Source organism: Bombina bombina, chromosome 10 (assembly GCF_027579735.1).
Source record: "Bombina bombina isolate aBomBom1 chromosome 10, aBomBom1.pri, whole genome shotgun sequence".
NCBI classification, from domain to species: Eukaryota; Metazoa; Chordata; class Amphibia; order Anura; family Bombinatoridae; genus Bombina; species Bombina bombina.
This window is the reverse complement of record NC_069508.1, coordinates 138,567,647-138,585,928: the sequence shown is the minus strand read 5'-3', so window position 1 is coordinate 138,585,928 and position 18,282 is coordinate 138,567,647. Positions and strand designations below refer to the sequence as shown.

The window sequence follows — 18,282 nt, the reverse complement described above, 5'->3', positions numbered from 1 at the left end:
ATTCACAAGCAATGCTTTATCTTTAGCTTTGATTGAGAATGTGACTGCTGCATGATACATTTTCTTTTTTATGTCAAAACCTTTTGTTAAAGATTCTATTATTTCCAAAAAACACAATCAATTACATTACATGAAACACAATACGTATATAAAAAGGTAAAAACAAAAGGGCTCCTCATGGTGTAGACAGTGTGATTTATGAAACAACATATAAAACCCAAATGCTGTACTTTTCCAGATTGTCTGTGGCCGGATATTGGAGACTTTGGTATTATAGGAAGAAGTCCCCTGGAGGTAGTTGGCTGTGACATCCAGCGTGCCTATTTGCTCTATCCATCTATATAGTGTCATCTTACGTATGAGTAACTCATTTGGGATTTTATATTTTATTTTATAAATCACTCTGTCTACACAATGAGGAGCCCTTTTGTTTTTACCTTGTAGATACAGTATATGTTGGTTTTTCCTCATCTTAACCCCTTAATGACCGACGACATGCAGGGTACATCCTCTAAAAAAATACAGTTAATGACCAAGGACGTACCCTGTATGTCGTTGGTCCTGGAAAGTGGTGGAAGCGATCCTGCTCGCTTCCAGCCACTTTCCGGTTATTGCAGTGATGCCTCGATATCGAGGCATCCTGCAATAACCCTCCTTGGCCATCCGATGCAGACAGAGCCACTCTGTGGCCCTCTCTGCACCGGACATCGATGGCCGGTATCGGAGGCGGGTGGGCGGCCATTGATGCATCTGCTAATGCAAGAGGTGGACGGGATAATGGGCGGGATCGCCGGGTGCGCTCACGGACGCGCGTGTGCACGAGGCGGGGGCAGGCGCGTGTATGGGGTGGGAGCGAGTGGGAACGGCTACACTACAGAAAAAATGTTGAAGAAAAGTGGGATAGAGTGGGGTCATATTTAATAAAAAAGAGGATCTAAGGGATCTGGGAGGGGGTGGGGGTTTGTCTTTGGGGGGGAAGCTACACTACAGAAAAAAAAAAAAGCATTTTTGTGGTAAACTGGGTACTGGCAGACAGATGCCAGTACCCAAGATGGCTCCCAATAAGGTAAAGGGGGAGGGTTAGAGAGCTGTTTGGGGAGGATCAGGGAGGTTGGGGGCTAAGGGGGATCCTACACTTCAGCATATGTAAATATGCTAAAAATAAAAACAATTAAAAGATACCTTTTATTTTAGTACTGGCAGACTTTCTGCCAGTACTTAAGATGGCTGGGACAACTGTGGGGTGGGGGAGGGAAGAGAGCTGTTTGGGAGGGATCAGGGGATGTGATGTGTCAGGTGGGAGGCTGATCTCTACACTAAAGCTAAAATTAAGCCTGCAAGCTCCCTACAAGCTACCTAATTAACCCCTACACTGCTAGACATAATACACGTGTGATGCACAGCGGCATTTAGCGGCCTTCTAATTACCAAAAAGCAACGCCAAAGCCATATATGTCTGCTATTTCTGAACAAAGGGGATCCCAGAGAAGCATTTACAACCATTTGTGCCATAATTGCACAAGCTGTTTGTAAATAATTTCAGTGAGAAACCTAAAGTTTGTGAAAACGTTTGTGAAAAAGTGAACTTTTTTTTATTTGATCGCATTTGTCGGGGAAATGGTGGAATGAAATATACCAAAATGAGCCTAGATCAATACTTTGGGTTGTCTACTACACTACACTAAAGCTAAAATTAACCCTACATGCTCCTTACAAGCTCCCAAATTAACCCCTTCACTGCTGGGCATAATACACGTGTGGTGCGCAGCTGCATTTAGCAGCCTTCTAAAGAACACAGTATTCCAAGACAAACACTTGCTAGCCACAGTAAAATTTGGTGGATGTTCCATCATGCTGTGGGGCTGTGTGGCCAGTGCCGGTACTGGGAATCTTGTTAAAGTTGAGGGTTGCATGGATTCCACTCAATATCAGCAGATACTTGAGAATAATGTTGAAGAATCAGTCACAAAGCTGAAGTTACGTCGGAGCTGGATATTTCAACAAGACAATGACTCAAAACACTGCTCAAAATCTACTCTGGCATTTATGCAGAGGAACAAGTACAATGTTCTGGAATGGCCATCCCAGTTCCTTAGACCTGAATATCATTGAAAATCTGTGGGGTGATTTAAAGCGGGCTGTCCATGCTCGGCAACCATCAAACCTAACTGAACTAGAGATGTTTTGCAAGGAGGAATGGTTCAAAATACCTTCATCCAGAATCCAGACATGGCTATAGGAAGCGTCTAGTGGCTGTTATTTCTGCTAAAGGAGGCTCTTCTAAATATTGATGCAATATTTTTGTTGTGGTGCCTAAATTTATGCACCTGTCTAATTTCGTTTTGATGCATATTGCACATTTTCTGTTAATTCAATAAACCTCATTTCACTACTGAAATATTACTGTGTCCTTCAGTTATTTGATAGATCAAAATGAAATTGCTGATCCAAACACCCAATTATTTATAAATGAAAATCATGGAAATTGTCAGGGGTGCCTAAACTTTTGCATACAACTGTGTGTGTATGTATATATATATATATAAATTGCTATTATGCAATTACTTGCCAAGAAATATTATAAAACATGTAACCCTATGATTATGTTAGCCCAACTTACATGGTTTTTGCAACCCAAGAGCAGTTCAGGATTACACATCTTAAAAAGACTGTAGAGACACATGGTCCTGGTTTCCTTTGCTGTGGACAATTATTGACATATGTAAATGGGATTGATATCTGTGCTAACCAATCACTGTGTAGTGTGTTGCAGGCTCAGGAAAATTACCCCATAACTGAGTATGATGTAGACATTCCAGTCTCTCTAGCAAGTGGAACAAAAATATATTTAAATAATTATATATTATATATTTTAATAATTATTTATAAATGAAAATCATGAAAATTGTCAGGGGTGCCTAAACTTTTGCATACAATTGTATATATAGATTTATACCATGGGGCTGATTCATCATTTGTCTGGCAGACATGATGCGCTGTAGCGATCATGTCTGCCAGACATCAATAAATGCAGACAACATACGCTGTCTGCATTTATCATTGCACAAGCAGTTCTGGTGAACTGTTTGTGCAATGCCGCCCCCAGAAGATTCGTGATTGGGCGGATTGATGTCTGCAGTCTCAGAGGCAGCAGACGAGTTAAGGAGCAGCGGTCTTAAGACCGCTGCTTCTTAGCTCCTGTTTCCGGCGAGCCTGAAGGCTTGGGCGGAAACAGGGGTATTTGGCCCCATTCGGGCCATGATAAATCAGCCTCCATGTGTTTAAATGTCCTTTAAGATCAGTACAAGCCAATGTTTATAATAAGCTTGAGGTTAAAATATTGATTTTGCCAACTTTTTTACTCATTGTCATATTTGTCAGGCATATTTATCAGGAAAGTACACATTCCCAAAGGTTTGAACCCATGAACCATGCTAGAAAATGGCTACAACTAGTCACATTGAGGAACCACAAATGGATTGGGTAGGGCAGGGTATATGATGTTCTGGGTTTTGAGGAAATGTTTAAATGGTTTTGATTTTAGAGAAAGTATACATGAGTGTGAAAGGGAGTTCCAGAATGGAGAAACAACAAATAAATTGCTGTGTATGTATGGGAAGTGTTTGTTTCATTAAAAAACCAGTATGTTTAAAGGGACGGTGAAAGTAAAAAGTGATTGAACATATATAATTAGTTCTAGGAGCAAGCCATGTAATAATTCATTAAGTGCTCAGTTATATTTAAAAATGACCTTTTATTCTCTGTCCTGGAAGGTTCCTCCAACCAACCTCATGCACACAGAGTTTTTGAATGCTAATATGCTGTGGGGATGCAGCCAGCGAGGAAGTGACCTGTAGCGCCATTAGTGTGCTTTGAAACTCTCTTGTGGTGAGTGCATGCGTAGTAGCTTTCTTCAAGCCGACATACCAATGTAAAATAAGGAAGCTACCGCGCATGCACAGCAATATCGTGAGCACATGTTATAGCAAATGAATGGTGCTCCTGGTTAGATGACAATCCCCAGCATATTAGCATTAAAAAAAATTGCGGACATGGGGGTGGCAACAGGACATTCCAGGGGGCATATTTATCAAGCTCCGTATGGAGCTTGATGCCCCGTGTTTCCAGGGCATTGCTGGTGCAATGATAAATGCCGACAGTGTATGCTGTCGGCATTTTTCGATGTGCAGCGGACATGATCCGCTATATTGGATCATGTCCGCTCGCACCATAGTAAATAGGCCCCCAGGACAGAGAAGAGCAGTTCAGAATTTAACTTAAAGGGACACTGAACCCAAATTTTTTCTTTCATGATTCAGATAGAGCATGACATTTTAAGTAACTTTCTAATTTACTCCTATTATCAATTTTTCTTTGTTCTCTTACTATCTTTATTTTAAAAGCAGGAATGTAAATCTTAGCAGCCAACCCATTTTAGGTTCAGCACCATGGATAGCGCTTGCTTATTGGAGGCTTACATTTACCCACCAATAATCAAGCATAACCCAGGTTTTAAACCAAAAATGGGCCGGCTCCTATGCATCACATTCAAGCTTTTTAAATAAAGATAGCAAGAGAATGAAGAAAAATTGATAATAGGAGTAAATTAGAAAGTTGCTTAAAAATGGCATGCTCTATCTGAATTATGAAAGAAAGAAATTGGGGTTAGTGTCCCTTTAAGGAGTCATCATATAGTTTTCTCCATGAACTTATCATATACTCTACGTTGAAGCATTTTTTTTACAATTATGGTGCCTTAAATGCTGCTCTTTTGCATCGATAATCGGAAATGTGAGTACAGTGTCATTTTAAATAAATTTGGTAGGACTGAGTAATTTGATATATGTGAAGAACATCAATTTTTAAATGAAATAGAAGCCATAATTTGTACTTACCTGCAGAATGTCCTTGTGCAATTTACTTAAATCAACAGTAATACGCAATACTTCATAATTGGCTGGTGCACTGTTCACTTGTCTCGAGCCCTGTTTAAACATTTATGGCAGAATATGATGTAATAAAAAAACATATTAATGAAAATGGTATGTCATATTTTTTCTCAAAAAATGATACAATATTTGTTAATTGTATCAGTTTATCACAATTGCTAAAATAACCATTCTCTCTCAATCTTCCTTATCTACTGATTATATATTACTACTGATTTTTTTCGAGCTATTCTTACAATGGGCTAGATTATGAGTGGTGCACTAACTGTTGTGCGTGAGAGACAAGGGGTTTATCGCATCTCTTTGCATGCATCGGAATTAGTGAGTATATCACAGGTCGAAAGTAAACACATTCAATTAAACACAATTGAATTTAAATATATTTTCCCTTATTCGGACCATTCTCTGTAAACCCTAGAGATGTTTGTGCATGAAAATCTCACTAAATCAGCAGTTTTTTAAATACTCAGACCAGCCAGTCTGGCACCAACAACCATGCCACGTTCAAAGTCCCTTAAATCCCCTTTTTCCCCATTCTGATGCTCGGTTTGAACTTCAGCAAGTCCTCTTCACCACGTCTAGATGCCTAAATGAGTTGAGTTTCTGCATGTGATTGGTTGATTAGCAATTTGTGTTATCAAGCAATTGAACAGGTGTACCTAATAAAGTGGCCGGTGATTGTATGTATATATAGTACACCCCTCACATTTTTGTAAATATTTTATTATAGATTTTCATGTGACAACACTGAAGAAATGACACTTTGCTACAATGTAAAGTAGTGAGTGTACAGCCTGTACACAAAAGTGGGAAGGAAGAAGGGGACAAGAAGGGGTTTAATGAAAGAGTTATTGCTTAAAAACTAATTTATTAGCATCATGTTAAAATAAGGTATATGATAATTATTACATAACCAAATGTGGAAAATACTTATAAACCTTATAAATACCCAAAAAACACACCACAATCCTACGAGTATAAATGATAGCACACACTGCAGGGCCACCCCCCTGTATTCCTGGCCGATAACAGGAAACGTCGGCTTCAGGTGCCAGGGATGGTCTCTACTATGTTGAAACACTACTCGTGACTACATCATTGAGCTGGTGGAGCTGGTGGATAGTGGTTAGAGACCTTGCGCTCCCCCACCTTCCGTTTGAGTATGCCTCATGCCCCACAGATGCTCATTAGGGTTTAGGTTTGGAGACATGCTTGGCCAGTCCATCACCTTTACCCTCAGCTTCTTTAGCAAGGCAGTGGTTGTCTTGGTGGTGTGTTTGGGGTCGTTATTATGTTGGAATACTGCACTGCAGCCAAGTCTCTGAAGGGAGGGGATCATGCTCTGCTTTAGTATGTCACAGTACATGTTGGCGTTCATGGTTCCCTTAATGAACTGTAGCTCCCCAGTGCCGGCAGCACTGGCCCAGACCATGACACTACCACCACCATGCTTGACTGCAGGCAAGACACACTTGTCTTTGTACCCCTCACCTGGTTGCCGCCACACACGCTTGACACCATCTGTACCAAAATAGTTTATCTTGTTCTCATTGGACCATAGGACATGGTTCCAGTAATCCATGTCCTTAGTCTGCTTGTCTTCAGCAGTTTGCGGGCTTTTGCAGTTTGCAGTTTGCGGGCTTTTTTGTGCATCATCTTTAGAAGAGGTTTCTTTCTGGGATGACAGCCATGCAGACCAATTTGATGCAGTGTGTGGCGTATGGTCTGAGCACTGACAGGCTGACCCCCATGCCTTCAACATCTGCAGCAATGCTGGCAGCACTCATACATCTATTTCCCAAAGAAAACCTCTGGATATGACGCTGAGCACGTGCACTCAACTTTTTTGGTCGATCATAGCAAGGCCTGTTCTAAGAGGAACCTGTCCTGTGAAACCACTGTATGGTCTTGCCCACCATGCTGCAGCTCAGTTTCGTGGTCTTGGCAATCTTCTTATAGCCTAGACCATCTTTATGTAGAGCAACAATTTTTTTTTTATTTTTTTAGATCCTAAGAGAGTTCTTTGCCATGAGGTGCCATGTTGAACTTCCAGTGACCAGTATGAGAGAGCGTGAGAGCGATAACACCAAATTTAACACACCTGCTCCCCATTCACACCTGAGACCTTGTAACACTAACAAGTCACATGACACCGGGGAGGGAAAATGGCTAATTGGTGCCAATTTTGACATTTCCACTTAAGGGTGTACTCACTTTTGTTGTCAACGGCTTAAACATTAATGGCTGTTTGTTGAGTTATTTTGAGGGGACAGCAAATTTACACTGTTATACAGGCTGTACATTCACTACTTTTCATTGTAAATATTTCACATTCCAATGTTCTTCACACTGGGAAATATGTTCTAAGTATTTTCAAATAGACTCCTATATTTATCTGTATAATCACACACACATATATATATAATAACAAGAAAGAGTACAATCACCAGGACTTTTAACACATTTTATTCTTTAAATGTGAATATTTTTGGGGAGTTTAACCCCTTACTCAGACATAAAAAAGAAACAATCAGATTTTATGTCTGAGGAAGGGGTTAAAATCCCCAAAACCGTTCACATTTAAAGAATAAAATGTGTTAAAAGTCCTGGTGAGTGCACTCTTTCTTGTTACTGTGAATATTTTTTGTTTCACCCCAGGTGAACTGGATTTTGGAATCTGGAGTGCTTGTCTGTTTGCTGATATATACTGTGTATATATATATATATATATATATATATATATATATATATATATATATATATATATATATATATATATATATATATATATATATATATATATATATATATATATATATATATATATATATATATATATATATATATATATATATATATATATATATATATATATATATATATATATATATATATATATATATATATATATATATATATATATATATACACATACACACATATATATACACACATATATATACACACACAGAGAGAGAAATGCACTCACAGGAACGAACAACCAGCTCAATACCATTGTTAGCCTGTTCTATGGCGATTTACCACCTGGGTGCAACTTCTTTTAGCCCGATCGTTTCAGCCTTCATTGGACCTCGTCAGTGAGGTGTAGCAGAATTCCTCTAAGCACACTGAGCAAGGAGTCCACGTCTGGTTGCCCCTTTTTCCCATAGGGAGACTAAATACACACAGAGAGAAATGCACTCACAGGAACGAACAAGCAGCTCAATACCACTGTTAGCCTGTTCTATGGCGATTTACCAGCTGGGTGCAACTTCTTTTAGCCCAGCAATGCTTTTCACAGAGTAGAACTTTCCTGTAGTATATCAGTCTGGTCCCGCCTATTACGGTCAGTCCAGCGCCGAAATACTAGGCAATTCCTCTCTAAACAAGGAACACAGCAACCCGAGACGATCGTTTTGGCTTTCATTGGGACTCGTCAGTGAGATGTAGCAGTATTCCTCTAAGCACACTGAGCAAGGAGTCCACGTTTGGTTGCCCTTTTTACCCATAGGGTGACTAAATACACACAGAGAGAAATGCACTCACAGGAATGAACAACCAGCTCAATACCAGTTTTAGCCTGTTCTATGGCGATTTACCACCTGGGTGCAACTTCTTTTAGCCCAGCAATGTTTTTCACAGAGTAGAACTTTCCTATAGTATATCAGTCTGGTCCCGCCTATTACGGTCAGTCCAGCGCTGAAATACCAGGCAAATCCTCTCTGAACAAGGAACACAGCAACCTCAGACGAACGTTTCAGCCTTCATTGGGCCTCATCATCGAGGTGTAGCAGTATTCCTCTAAGCACACTGAGCAAGGAGTACACGTCTGGTTGCCCCTTTTTCCCATAGGGAGACTAAATACACACAGAGAGAAATGCACTCACAGGAACGAACAAGCAGCTCAATACCACTGTTAGCCTGTTCTATGGCGATTTACCAGCTGGGTGCAACTCCTTTTAGCCCAGCAATGCTTTTCACAGAGTAGAACTTTCCTGTAGTATATCAGTCTGGTCCCGCCTATTACGGTCAGTCCAGCGCCGAAATACTAGGCAATTCCTCTCTAAACAAGGAACACAGCAACCCGAGACGATCGTTTTGGCCTTCATTGGGACTCGTCAGTGAGATGTAACAGTATTCCTCTAAGCACACTGAGCAAGGAGTCCACGTCTGGTTGCCCTTTTTACCCATAGGGTGACTAAATACACACAGAGAGAAATGCACTCACAGGAATGAACAACCAGCTCAATACCAGTTTTAGCCTGTTCTATGGCGATTTACCACCTGGGTGCAACTTCTTTTAACGCAGCAATGTTTTTCACAGAGTAGAACTTTCCTATAGTATATCAGTCTGGTCCCGCCTATTACGGTCAGTCCAGCGCTGAAATACCAGGCAAATCCTCTCTGAACAAGGAACACAGCAACCTCAGACGAACGTTTCAGCCTTCATTGGGCCTCATCATTGAGGTGTAGCAGTATTCCTCTAAGCACACTGAGCAAGGAGTACACGTCTGGTTGCCCCTTTTTCCCATAGGGAGACTAAATACACACAGAGAGAAATGCACTCACAGGAACGAACAAGCAGCTCAATACCACTGTTAGCCTGTTCTATGGCGATTTACCAGCTGGGTGCAACTCCTTTTAGCCTAGCAATGCTTTTCACAGAGTAGAACTTTCCTGTAGTATATCAGTCTGGTCCCGCCTATTACGGTCAGTCCAGCGCCGAAATACCAGGCAATTCCTCTCTAAACAAGGAACACAGCAACCCGAGACGATCGTTTTGGCCTTCATTGGGACTCGTCAGTGAGGTGTAGCAGTATTCCTCTAAGCACACTGAGCAAGGAGTCCACGTCTGGTTGCCCCTTTTTCCCATAGGGAGACTAAATACACACAGAGAGAAATGCACTCACAGGAACGAACAACCAGCTCAATATCATTGTTAGCCTGTTCTATAGCGATTTACCACCTGGGTGCAACTTTTTTTAGCCCAGCAATGATTTTCACAAAGTAGAACTTTCCTGTAGTATATCAGTCTGGTCCCGCCTATTACGGTCATTCCAGCGCCAAAATACTAGGCAATTCCTCTCTGAACAAGGAACAGAGCAACCCCAGACGATTGTTTCGGCCTTCATTGGGACTCGTCAGTGAGGTGTAGCAGTATTCCTCTAAGCACACTGAGCAAGGAGTCCACGTCTGGTTGCCCCTTTTTCCCATAGGGAGACTAAATACACACAGAGAGAAATGCACTCTCAGGAACGAACAACCAGCTCAATACCATTGTTAGCCTGTTCTATGGCAATTTACCACCTGGGTGCAACTTCTTTTAGCCCAGCAATGCTATTCAAAGAGTAGAACTTTCCTGTAGTATATCAGTCTGGTCCCGCTTATTACGGTCAGTGCAGCACCGAAATACCAGGCAACCCCAGATGATCCATAGGGAGACTAAATACACACAGAGAGAAATGCACTCACAGGAACGAACAACCAGTTCAATACCATTGTTAGCCTGTTCTATGGCGATTTACCACCTGGGTGCAACTTCTTTTAGCCCAGCAATGCTTTTCACAGAGTAGAACTTTCCTGTAGTATATCAGGCTGGTCCCGCCTATTACAGTCTGTTCAGCGCCGACATACCAGGCAATTCCTCTCTGAACAAGGAACACAGCAACCCCAGACGATCGTTTCGGCCTTCATTGGGCCTCGTCAGTGAGGTGTAGCAGTATTCCTCTAAGCACACTGAGCAAGGAGTCCACGTCTGGTTGCCCCTTTTTCCCATAGGGAGACTAAATACACACGGAGAGAAATGCACACACAGGAACGAACAACCAGCTCAATACCATTGTTAGCCTGTTCTATGGCGATTTACCACCTGGGTGCAACTTCTTTTAGCCCAGCAATGCTTTTCACAGAGTAGAACTTTCCTGTAGTATATCAGTCTGGTCCCGCCTATTACAGTCTGTCCAGCGCCGAAATACCAGGCAATTCCTCTCTGAACAAGGAACACGGCAACCCCAGACGATCATTTCGGCCTTCATTGGGCCTCGTCAGTGAGGTGTAGCAGTATTCATTTAAGCACACTGAGCAAGGAGTCCACGTCTGGTTGCCCTTTTTACCCATAGGGTGACTAAATACACACAGAGAGAAATGCACTCACAGGAACGAACAACCAGCTCAATACCAGTTTTAGCCTGTTCTATGGCGATTTACCACCTGGGTGCAACTTCTTTTAGCCCAGCAATGTTTTTCACAGAGTAGAACTTTCCTATAGTATATCAGTCTGGTCCCGCCTATTACGGACAGTCCAGCGCTGAAATACCAGGCAAATCCTCTCTGAACAAGGAACACAGCAAACCCAGACGAACGTTTCAGCCTTCATTGGGCCTCATCATTGAGGTGTAGCAGTATTCCTCTAAGCACACTGAGCAAGGAGTACACGTCTGGTTGCCCCTTTTTCCCATAGGGAGACTAAATACACACAGAGAGAAATGCACTCACAGGAACGAACAACCAGCTCAATACCATTGTTAGCCTGTTCTATGGGGATTTACCAGCTGGGTGCAACTTCTTTTAGCCCAGCAATGCTTTTCACAGAGTAAAACTTTCCTGTAGTATATCAGTCTGGTCCCACCTATTACGGTCAGTCCAGCGCCGAAATACCAGGCAATTCCTCTCTAAACAAGGAACGCAGCAACCCCAGATGATCGTTTTGGCCTTCATTGGGCCTCGTCAGTGAGGTGTAGCAGTATTTCTCTAAGCACACTGAACAAGGAGTCCACGTCTGGTTGCCCCTTTTTCACATAGGGAGACTAAATACACACAGAGAGAAATGCACTCACAGGAACGAACAACCAGCTCAATACCATTGTTAGCCTGTTCTATGGCGATTTACCAGCTGGGTGCAACTTCTTTTAGCCCAGCAATGCTTTTCACAGAGTAAAACTTTCCTGTAGTATATCAGTCTGGTCCCACCTATTACGGTCAGTCCAGCGCCGAAATACCAGGCAATTCCTCTCTATACAAGAAATGCAGCAACCCCAGATGATCGTTTTGGCCTTCATTGAGCCTCGTCAGTGAGGTGTATCAGTATTTCTCTAAGCACACTGAACAAGGAGTCCACGTCTGGTTGCCCCTTTTTCCCATAGGGAGACTAAATACACACAGAGAGAAATGCACTCTCAGGAACGAACAACCAGCTCAATACCATTGTTAGCCTGTTCTATGGCAATTTACCACCTGGGTGCAACTTCTGTTAGCCCAGCAATGCTATTCAAAGAGTAGAACTTTCCTGTAGTATATCAGTCTGGTCCCGCTTATTACGGTCAGTGCAGCACCGAAATACCAGGCAACCCCAGATGATCCATAGGGAGACTAAATACACACAGAGAGAAATGCACTCACAGGAACGAACAACCAGTTCAATACCATTGTTAGCCTGTTCTATGGTGATTTACCACCTGGGTGCAACTTCTTTTAGCCCAGCAATGCTTTTCACAGAGTAGAACTTTCCTGTAGTATATCAGGCTGGTCCCGCATATTACAGTCTGTTCAGCGCCAACATACCAGGCAATTCCTCTCTGAACAAGGAACACAGCAACCCCAGACGATCGTTTCGACCTTCATTGGGCCTCGTCAGTGAGGTGTAGCAGTATTCCTCTAAGCACACTGAGCAAGGAGTCCACGTCTGGTTGCCCCTTTTTCCCATAGGGAGACTAAATACACACGGAGAGAAATGTACACACAGGAACGAACAACCAGCTCAATACCATTGTTAGCCTGTTCTATGGCGATTTACCACCTGGGTGTAACTTCTTTTAGCCCAGCAATGCTTTTCACAGAGTTGAACTTTCCTGTAGTATATCAGTCTGGTCCCGCCTATTACAGTCTGTCCAGCGCCGAAATACCAGGCAATTCCTCTCTGAACAAGGAACACGGCAACCCCAGACGATCATTTCGGCCTTCATTGGGCCTCGTCAGTGAGGTCTAGCAGTATTCATTTAAGCACACTGAGCAAGGAGTCCACGTCTGGTTGCCCTTTTTACCCATAGGGTGACTAAATACACACAGAGAGAAATGCACTCACAGGAATGAACAACCAGCTCAATACCAGTTTTAGCCTGTTCTATGGCGATTTACCACCTGGGTGCAACTTCTTTTAGCCCAGCAATGTTTTTCACAGAGTAGAACTTTCCTATAGTATATCAGTCTGGTCCCGCCTATTACGGTCAGTCCAGCGCTGAAATACCAGGCAAATCCTCTCTGAACAAGGAACACAGCAACCTCAGACGAACGTTTCAGCCTTCATTGGGCCTCATCATTGAGGTGTAGCAGTATTCCTCTAAGCACACTGAGCAAGGAGTACACGTCTGGTTGCCCCTTTTTCCCATAGGGAGACTAAATACACACAGAGAGAAATGCACTCACAGGAACGAACAAGCAGCTCAATACCACTGTTAGCCTGTTCTATGGCGATTTACCAGCTGGGTGCAACTCCTTTTAGCCCAGCAATGCTTTTCACAGAGTAGAACTTTCCTGTAGTATATCAGTCTGGTCCCGCCTATTACGGTCAGTCCAGCGCCGAAATACTAGGCAATTCCTCTCTAAACAAGGAACACAGCAACCCGAGACGATCGTTTTGGCCTTCATTGGGACTCGTCAGTGAGATGTAACAGTATTCCTCTAAGCACACTGAGCAAGGAGTCCACGTCTGGTTGCCCTTTTTACCCATAGGGTGACTAAATACACACAGAGAGAAATGCACTCACAGGAATGAACAACCAGCTCAATACCAGTTTTAGCCTGTTCTATGGCGATTTACCACCTGGGTGCAACTTCTTTTAGCCCAGCAATGTTTTTCACAGAGTAGAACTTTCCTATAGTATATCAGTCTGGTCCCGCTTATTACAGTCAGTCCAGCGCTGAAATACCAGGCAAATCCTCTCTGAACAAGGAACACAGCAACCTCAGACGAACGTTTCAGCCTTCATTGGGCCTCATCATTGAGGTGTAGCAGTATTCCTCTAAGCACACTGAGCAAGGAGTACACGTCTGGTTGCCCCTTTTTCCCATAGGGAGACTAAATACACACAGAGAGAAATGCACTCACAGGAACGAACAAGCAGCTCAATACCACTGTTAGCCTATTCTATGGCGATTTACCAGCTGGGTGCAACTCCTTTTAGCCTAGCAATGCTTTTCACAGAGTAGAACTTTCCTGTAGTATATCAGTCTGGTCCCGCCTATTACGGTCAGTCCAGCGCCAAAATACCAGGCAATTCCTCTCTAAACAAGGAACACAGCAACCCGAGACGATCGTTTTGGCCTTCATTGGGACTCGTCAGTGAGGTGTAGCAGTATTCCTCTAAGCACACTGAGCAAGGAGTCCACGTCTGGTTGCCCCTTTTTCCCATAGGGAGACTAAATACACACAGAGAGAAATGCACTCACAGGAACGAACAACCAGCTCAATATCATTGTTAGCCTGTTCTATAGCGATTTACCACCTGGGTGCAACTTTTTTTAGCCCAGCAATGATTTTCACAAAGTAGAACTTTCCTGTAGTATATCAGTCTGGTCCCGCCTATTACGGTCAGTCCAGCGCCAAAATACTAGGCAATTCCTCTCTGAACAAGGAACAGAGCAACCCCAGACGATTGTTTCGGCCTTCATTGGGACTCGTCAGTGAGGTGTAGCAGTATTCCTCTAAGCACACTGAGCAAGGAGTCCACGTCTGGTTGCCCCTTTTTCCCATAGGGAGACTAAATACACACAGAGAGAAATGCACTCTCAGGAACGAACAACCAGCTCAATACCATTGTTAGCCTGTTCTATGGCAATTTACCACCTGGGTGCAACTTCTTTTAGCCCAGCAATGCTATTCAAAGAGTAGAACTTTCCTGTAGTATATCAGTCTGGTCCCGCTTATTACGGTCAGTGCAGCACCGAAATACCAGGCAACCCCAGATGATCCATAGGGAGACTAAATACACACAGAGAGAAATGCACTCACAGGAACGAACAACCAGTTCAATACCATTGTTAGCCTGTTCTATGGCGATTTACCACCTGGGTGCAACTTCTTTTAGCCCAGCAATGATTTTCACAGAGTAGAACTTTCCTGTAGTATATCAGGCTGGTCCCGCCTATTACAGTCTGTTCAGCGCCGACATACCAGGCAATTCCTCTCTGAACAAGGAACACAGCAACCCCAGACGATCGTTTCGGCCTTCATTGGGCCTCGTCAGTGAGGTGTAGCAGTATTCCTCTAAGCACACTGAGCAAGGAGTCCACGTCTGGTTGCCCCTTTTTCCCATAGGGAGACTAAATACACACGGAGAGAAATGCACACACAGGAACGAACAACCAGCTCAATACCATTGTTAGCCTGTTCTATGGCGATTTACCACCTGGGTGCAACTTCTTTTAGCCCAGCAATGCTTTTCACAGAGTAGAACTTTCCTGTAGTATATCAGTCTGGTCCCGCCTATTACAGTCTGTCCAGCGCCGAAATACCAGGCAATTCCTCTCTGAACAAGGAACACGGCAACCCCAGACGATCATTTCGGCCTTCATTGGGCCTCGTCAGTGAGGTGTAGCAGTATTCATTTAAGCACACTGAGCAAGGAGTCCACGTCTGGTTGCCCTTTTTACCCATAGGGTGACTAAATACACACAGAGAGAAATGCACTCACAGGAACGAACAACCAGCTCAATACCAGTTTTAGCCTGTTCTATGGCGATTTACCACCTGGGTGCAACTTCTTTTAGCCCAGCAATGTTTTTCACAGAGTAGAACTTTCCTATAGTATATCAGTCTGGTCCCGCCTATTACGGTCAGTCCAGCGCTGAAATACCAGGCAAATCCTCTCTGAACAAGGAACACAGCAAACCCAGACGAACATTTCAGCCTTCATTGGGCCTCATCATTGAGGTGTAGCAGTATTCCTCTAAGCACACTGAGCAAGGAGTACACGTCTGGTTGCCCCTTTTTCCCATAGGGAGACTAAATACACACAGAGAGAAATGCACTCACAGGAACGAACAACCAGCTCAATACCATTGTTAGCCTGTTCTATGGGGATTTACCAGCTGGGTGCAACTTCTTTTAGCCCAGCAATGCTTTTCACAGAGTAAAACTTTCCTGTAGTATATCAGTCTGGTCCCACCTATTACGGTCAGTCCAGCGCCGAAATACCAGGCAATTCCTCTCTAAACAAGGAACGCAGCAACCCCAGATGATCGTTTTGGCCTTCATTGGGCCTCGTCAGTGAGGTGTAGCAGTATTTCTCTAAGCACACTGAACAAGGAGTCCACGTCTGGTTGCCCCTTTTTCACATAGGGAGACTAAATACACACAGAGAGAAATGCACTCACAGGAACGAACAACCAGCTCAATACCATTGTTAGCCTGTTCTATGGCGATTTACCAGCTGGGTGCAACTTCTTTTAGCCCAGCAATGCTTTTCACAGAGTAAAACTTTCCTGTAGTATATCAGTCTGGTCCCACCTATTACGGTCAGTCCAGCGCCGAAATACCAGGCAATTCCTCTCTATACAAGGAATGCAGCAACCCCAGATGATCGTTTTGGCCTTCATTGAGCCTCGTCAGTGAGGTGTATCAGCATTTCTCTAAGCACACTGAACAAGGAGTCCACGTTTGGTTGCCCCTTTTTCCCATAGGGAGACTAAATACACACAGAGAGAAATGCACTCTCAGGAACGAACAACCAGCTCAATACCATTGTTAGCCTGTTCTATGGCAATTTACCACCTGGGTGCAACTTCTGTTAGCCCAGCAATGCTATTCAAAGAGTAGAACTTTCCTGTAGTTTATCAGTCTGGTCCCGCTTATTACGGTCAGTGCAGCACCGAAATACCAGGCAACCCCAGATGATCCATAGGGAGACTAAATACACACAGAGAGAAATGCACTCACAGGAACGAACAACCAGTTCAATACCATTGTTAGCCTGTTCTATGGTGATTTACCACCTGGGTGCAACTTCTTTTAGCCCAGCAATGCTTTTCACAGAGTAGAACTTTCCTGTAGTATATCAGGCTGGTCCCGCATATTACAGTCTGTTCAGCGCCAACATACCAGGCAATTCCTCTCTGAACAAGGAACACGGCAACCCCAGACGATCATTTCGGCCTTCATTGGGCCTCGTCAGTGAGGTCTAGCAGTATTCATTTAAGCACACTGAGCAAGGAGTCCACGTCTGGTTGCCCTTTTTACCCATAGGGTGACTAAATACACACAGAGAGAAATGCACTCACAGGAACGAACAACCAGCTCAATACCAGTTTTAGCCTGTTCTATGGCGATTTACCACCTGGGTGCAACTTCTTTTAGCCCAGCAATGTTTTTCACAGAGTAGAACTTTCCTATAGTATATCAGTCTGGTCCCGCCTATTACAGTCAGTCCAGCGCTGAAATACCAGGCAAATCCTCTCTGAACAAGGAACACAGCAACCCCAGACGAATGTTTCAGCCTTCATTGGGCCTCCTCATTGAGGTGTAGCAGTATTCCTCTAAGCACACTGAGCAAGGAGTACACGTCTGGTTGCCCCTTTTTCCCATAGGGAGACTAAATACACACAGAGAGAAATGCACTCACAGGAACGAACAACCAGCTCAATACCATTGTTAGCCTGTTCTATGGGGATTTACCAGCTGGGTGCAACTTCTTTTAGCCCAGCAATGCTTTTCACAGAGTAAAACTTTCCTGTAGTATATCAGTCTGGTCCCACCTATTACGGTCAGTCCAGCGCAGACATACCAGGCAATTCCTCTCTAAACAAGGAACGCAGCAACCCCAGATGGTCGTTTTGGCCTTCATTAGGCCTCGTCAGTGAGGTGTAGCAGTATTTCTCTAAGCACACTGAACAAGGAGTCCACGTCTGGTTGCCCCTTTTTCACATAGGGAGACTAAATACACACAGAGAGAAATGCACTCACAGGAACGAACAACCAGCTCAATACCATTGTTAGCCTGTTCTATGGCGATTTACCAGCTGGGTGCAACTTCTTTTAGCCCAGCAATGCTTTTCACAGAGTAGAACTTTCCTGTAGTATATCAGTCTGGTCCCACCTATTACGGTCAGTCCAGTGCCGAAATACCAGGCAATTCCTCTCTGAACAAGGAACACAGCAACCCCAGACGATCCTTTCTGCCTTCATTGGGCCTCGTCAGTGAGGTGTAGCAGTATTCCTCTACGCACACTGAGCAAGGAGTCCACGTCTGGTTGCCCCTTTTTCCCATAGGGAGACTAAATACACACAGAGAGAAATGCACTCACAGGAACGAACAACCAGCTCAAAACCATTGTTAGCCTG

The 18,282-nt window shown here is 43.6% G+C and overlaps 1 protein-coding gene across 1 annotated transcript in view; it reads right to left on the bottom strand.

Annotated features, from left to right (window-relative positions):
• LRRIQ3 (leucine rich repeats and IQ motif containing 3) overlaps window positions 1–18,282 on the bottom strand; it is a 154,434-nt gene that overhangs the window by 77,826 nt on the left and 58,326 nt on the right. The window contains 1 exon segment of the mRNA XM_053693188.1: window positions 4,896–4,985. Within this exon segment, the coding sequence (XP_053549163.1) occupies window positions 4,896–4,985 (90 nt within the window).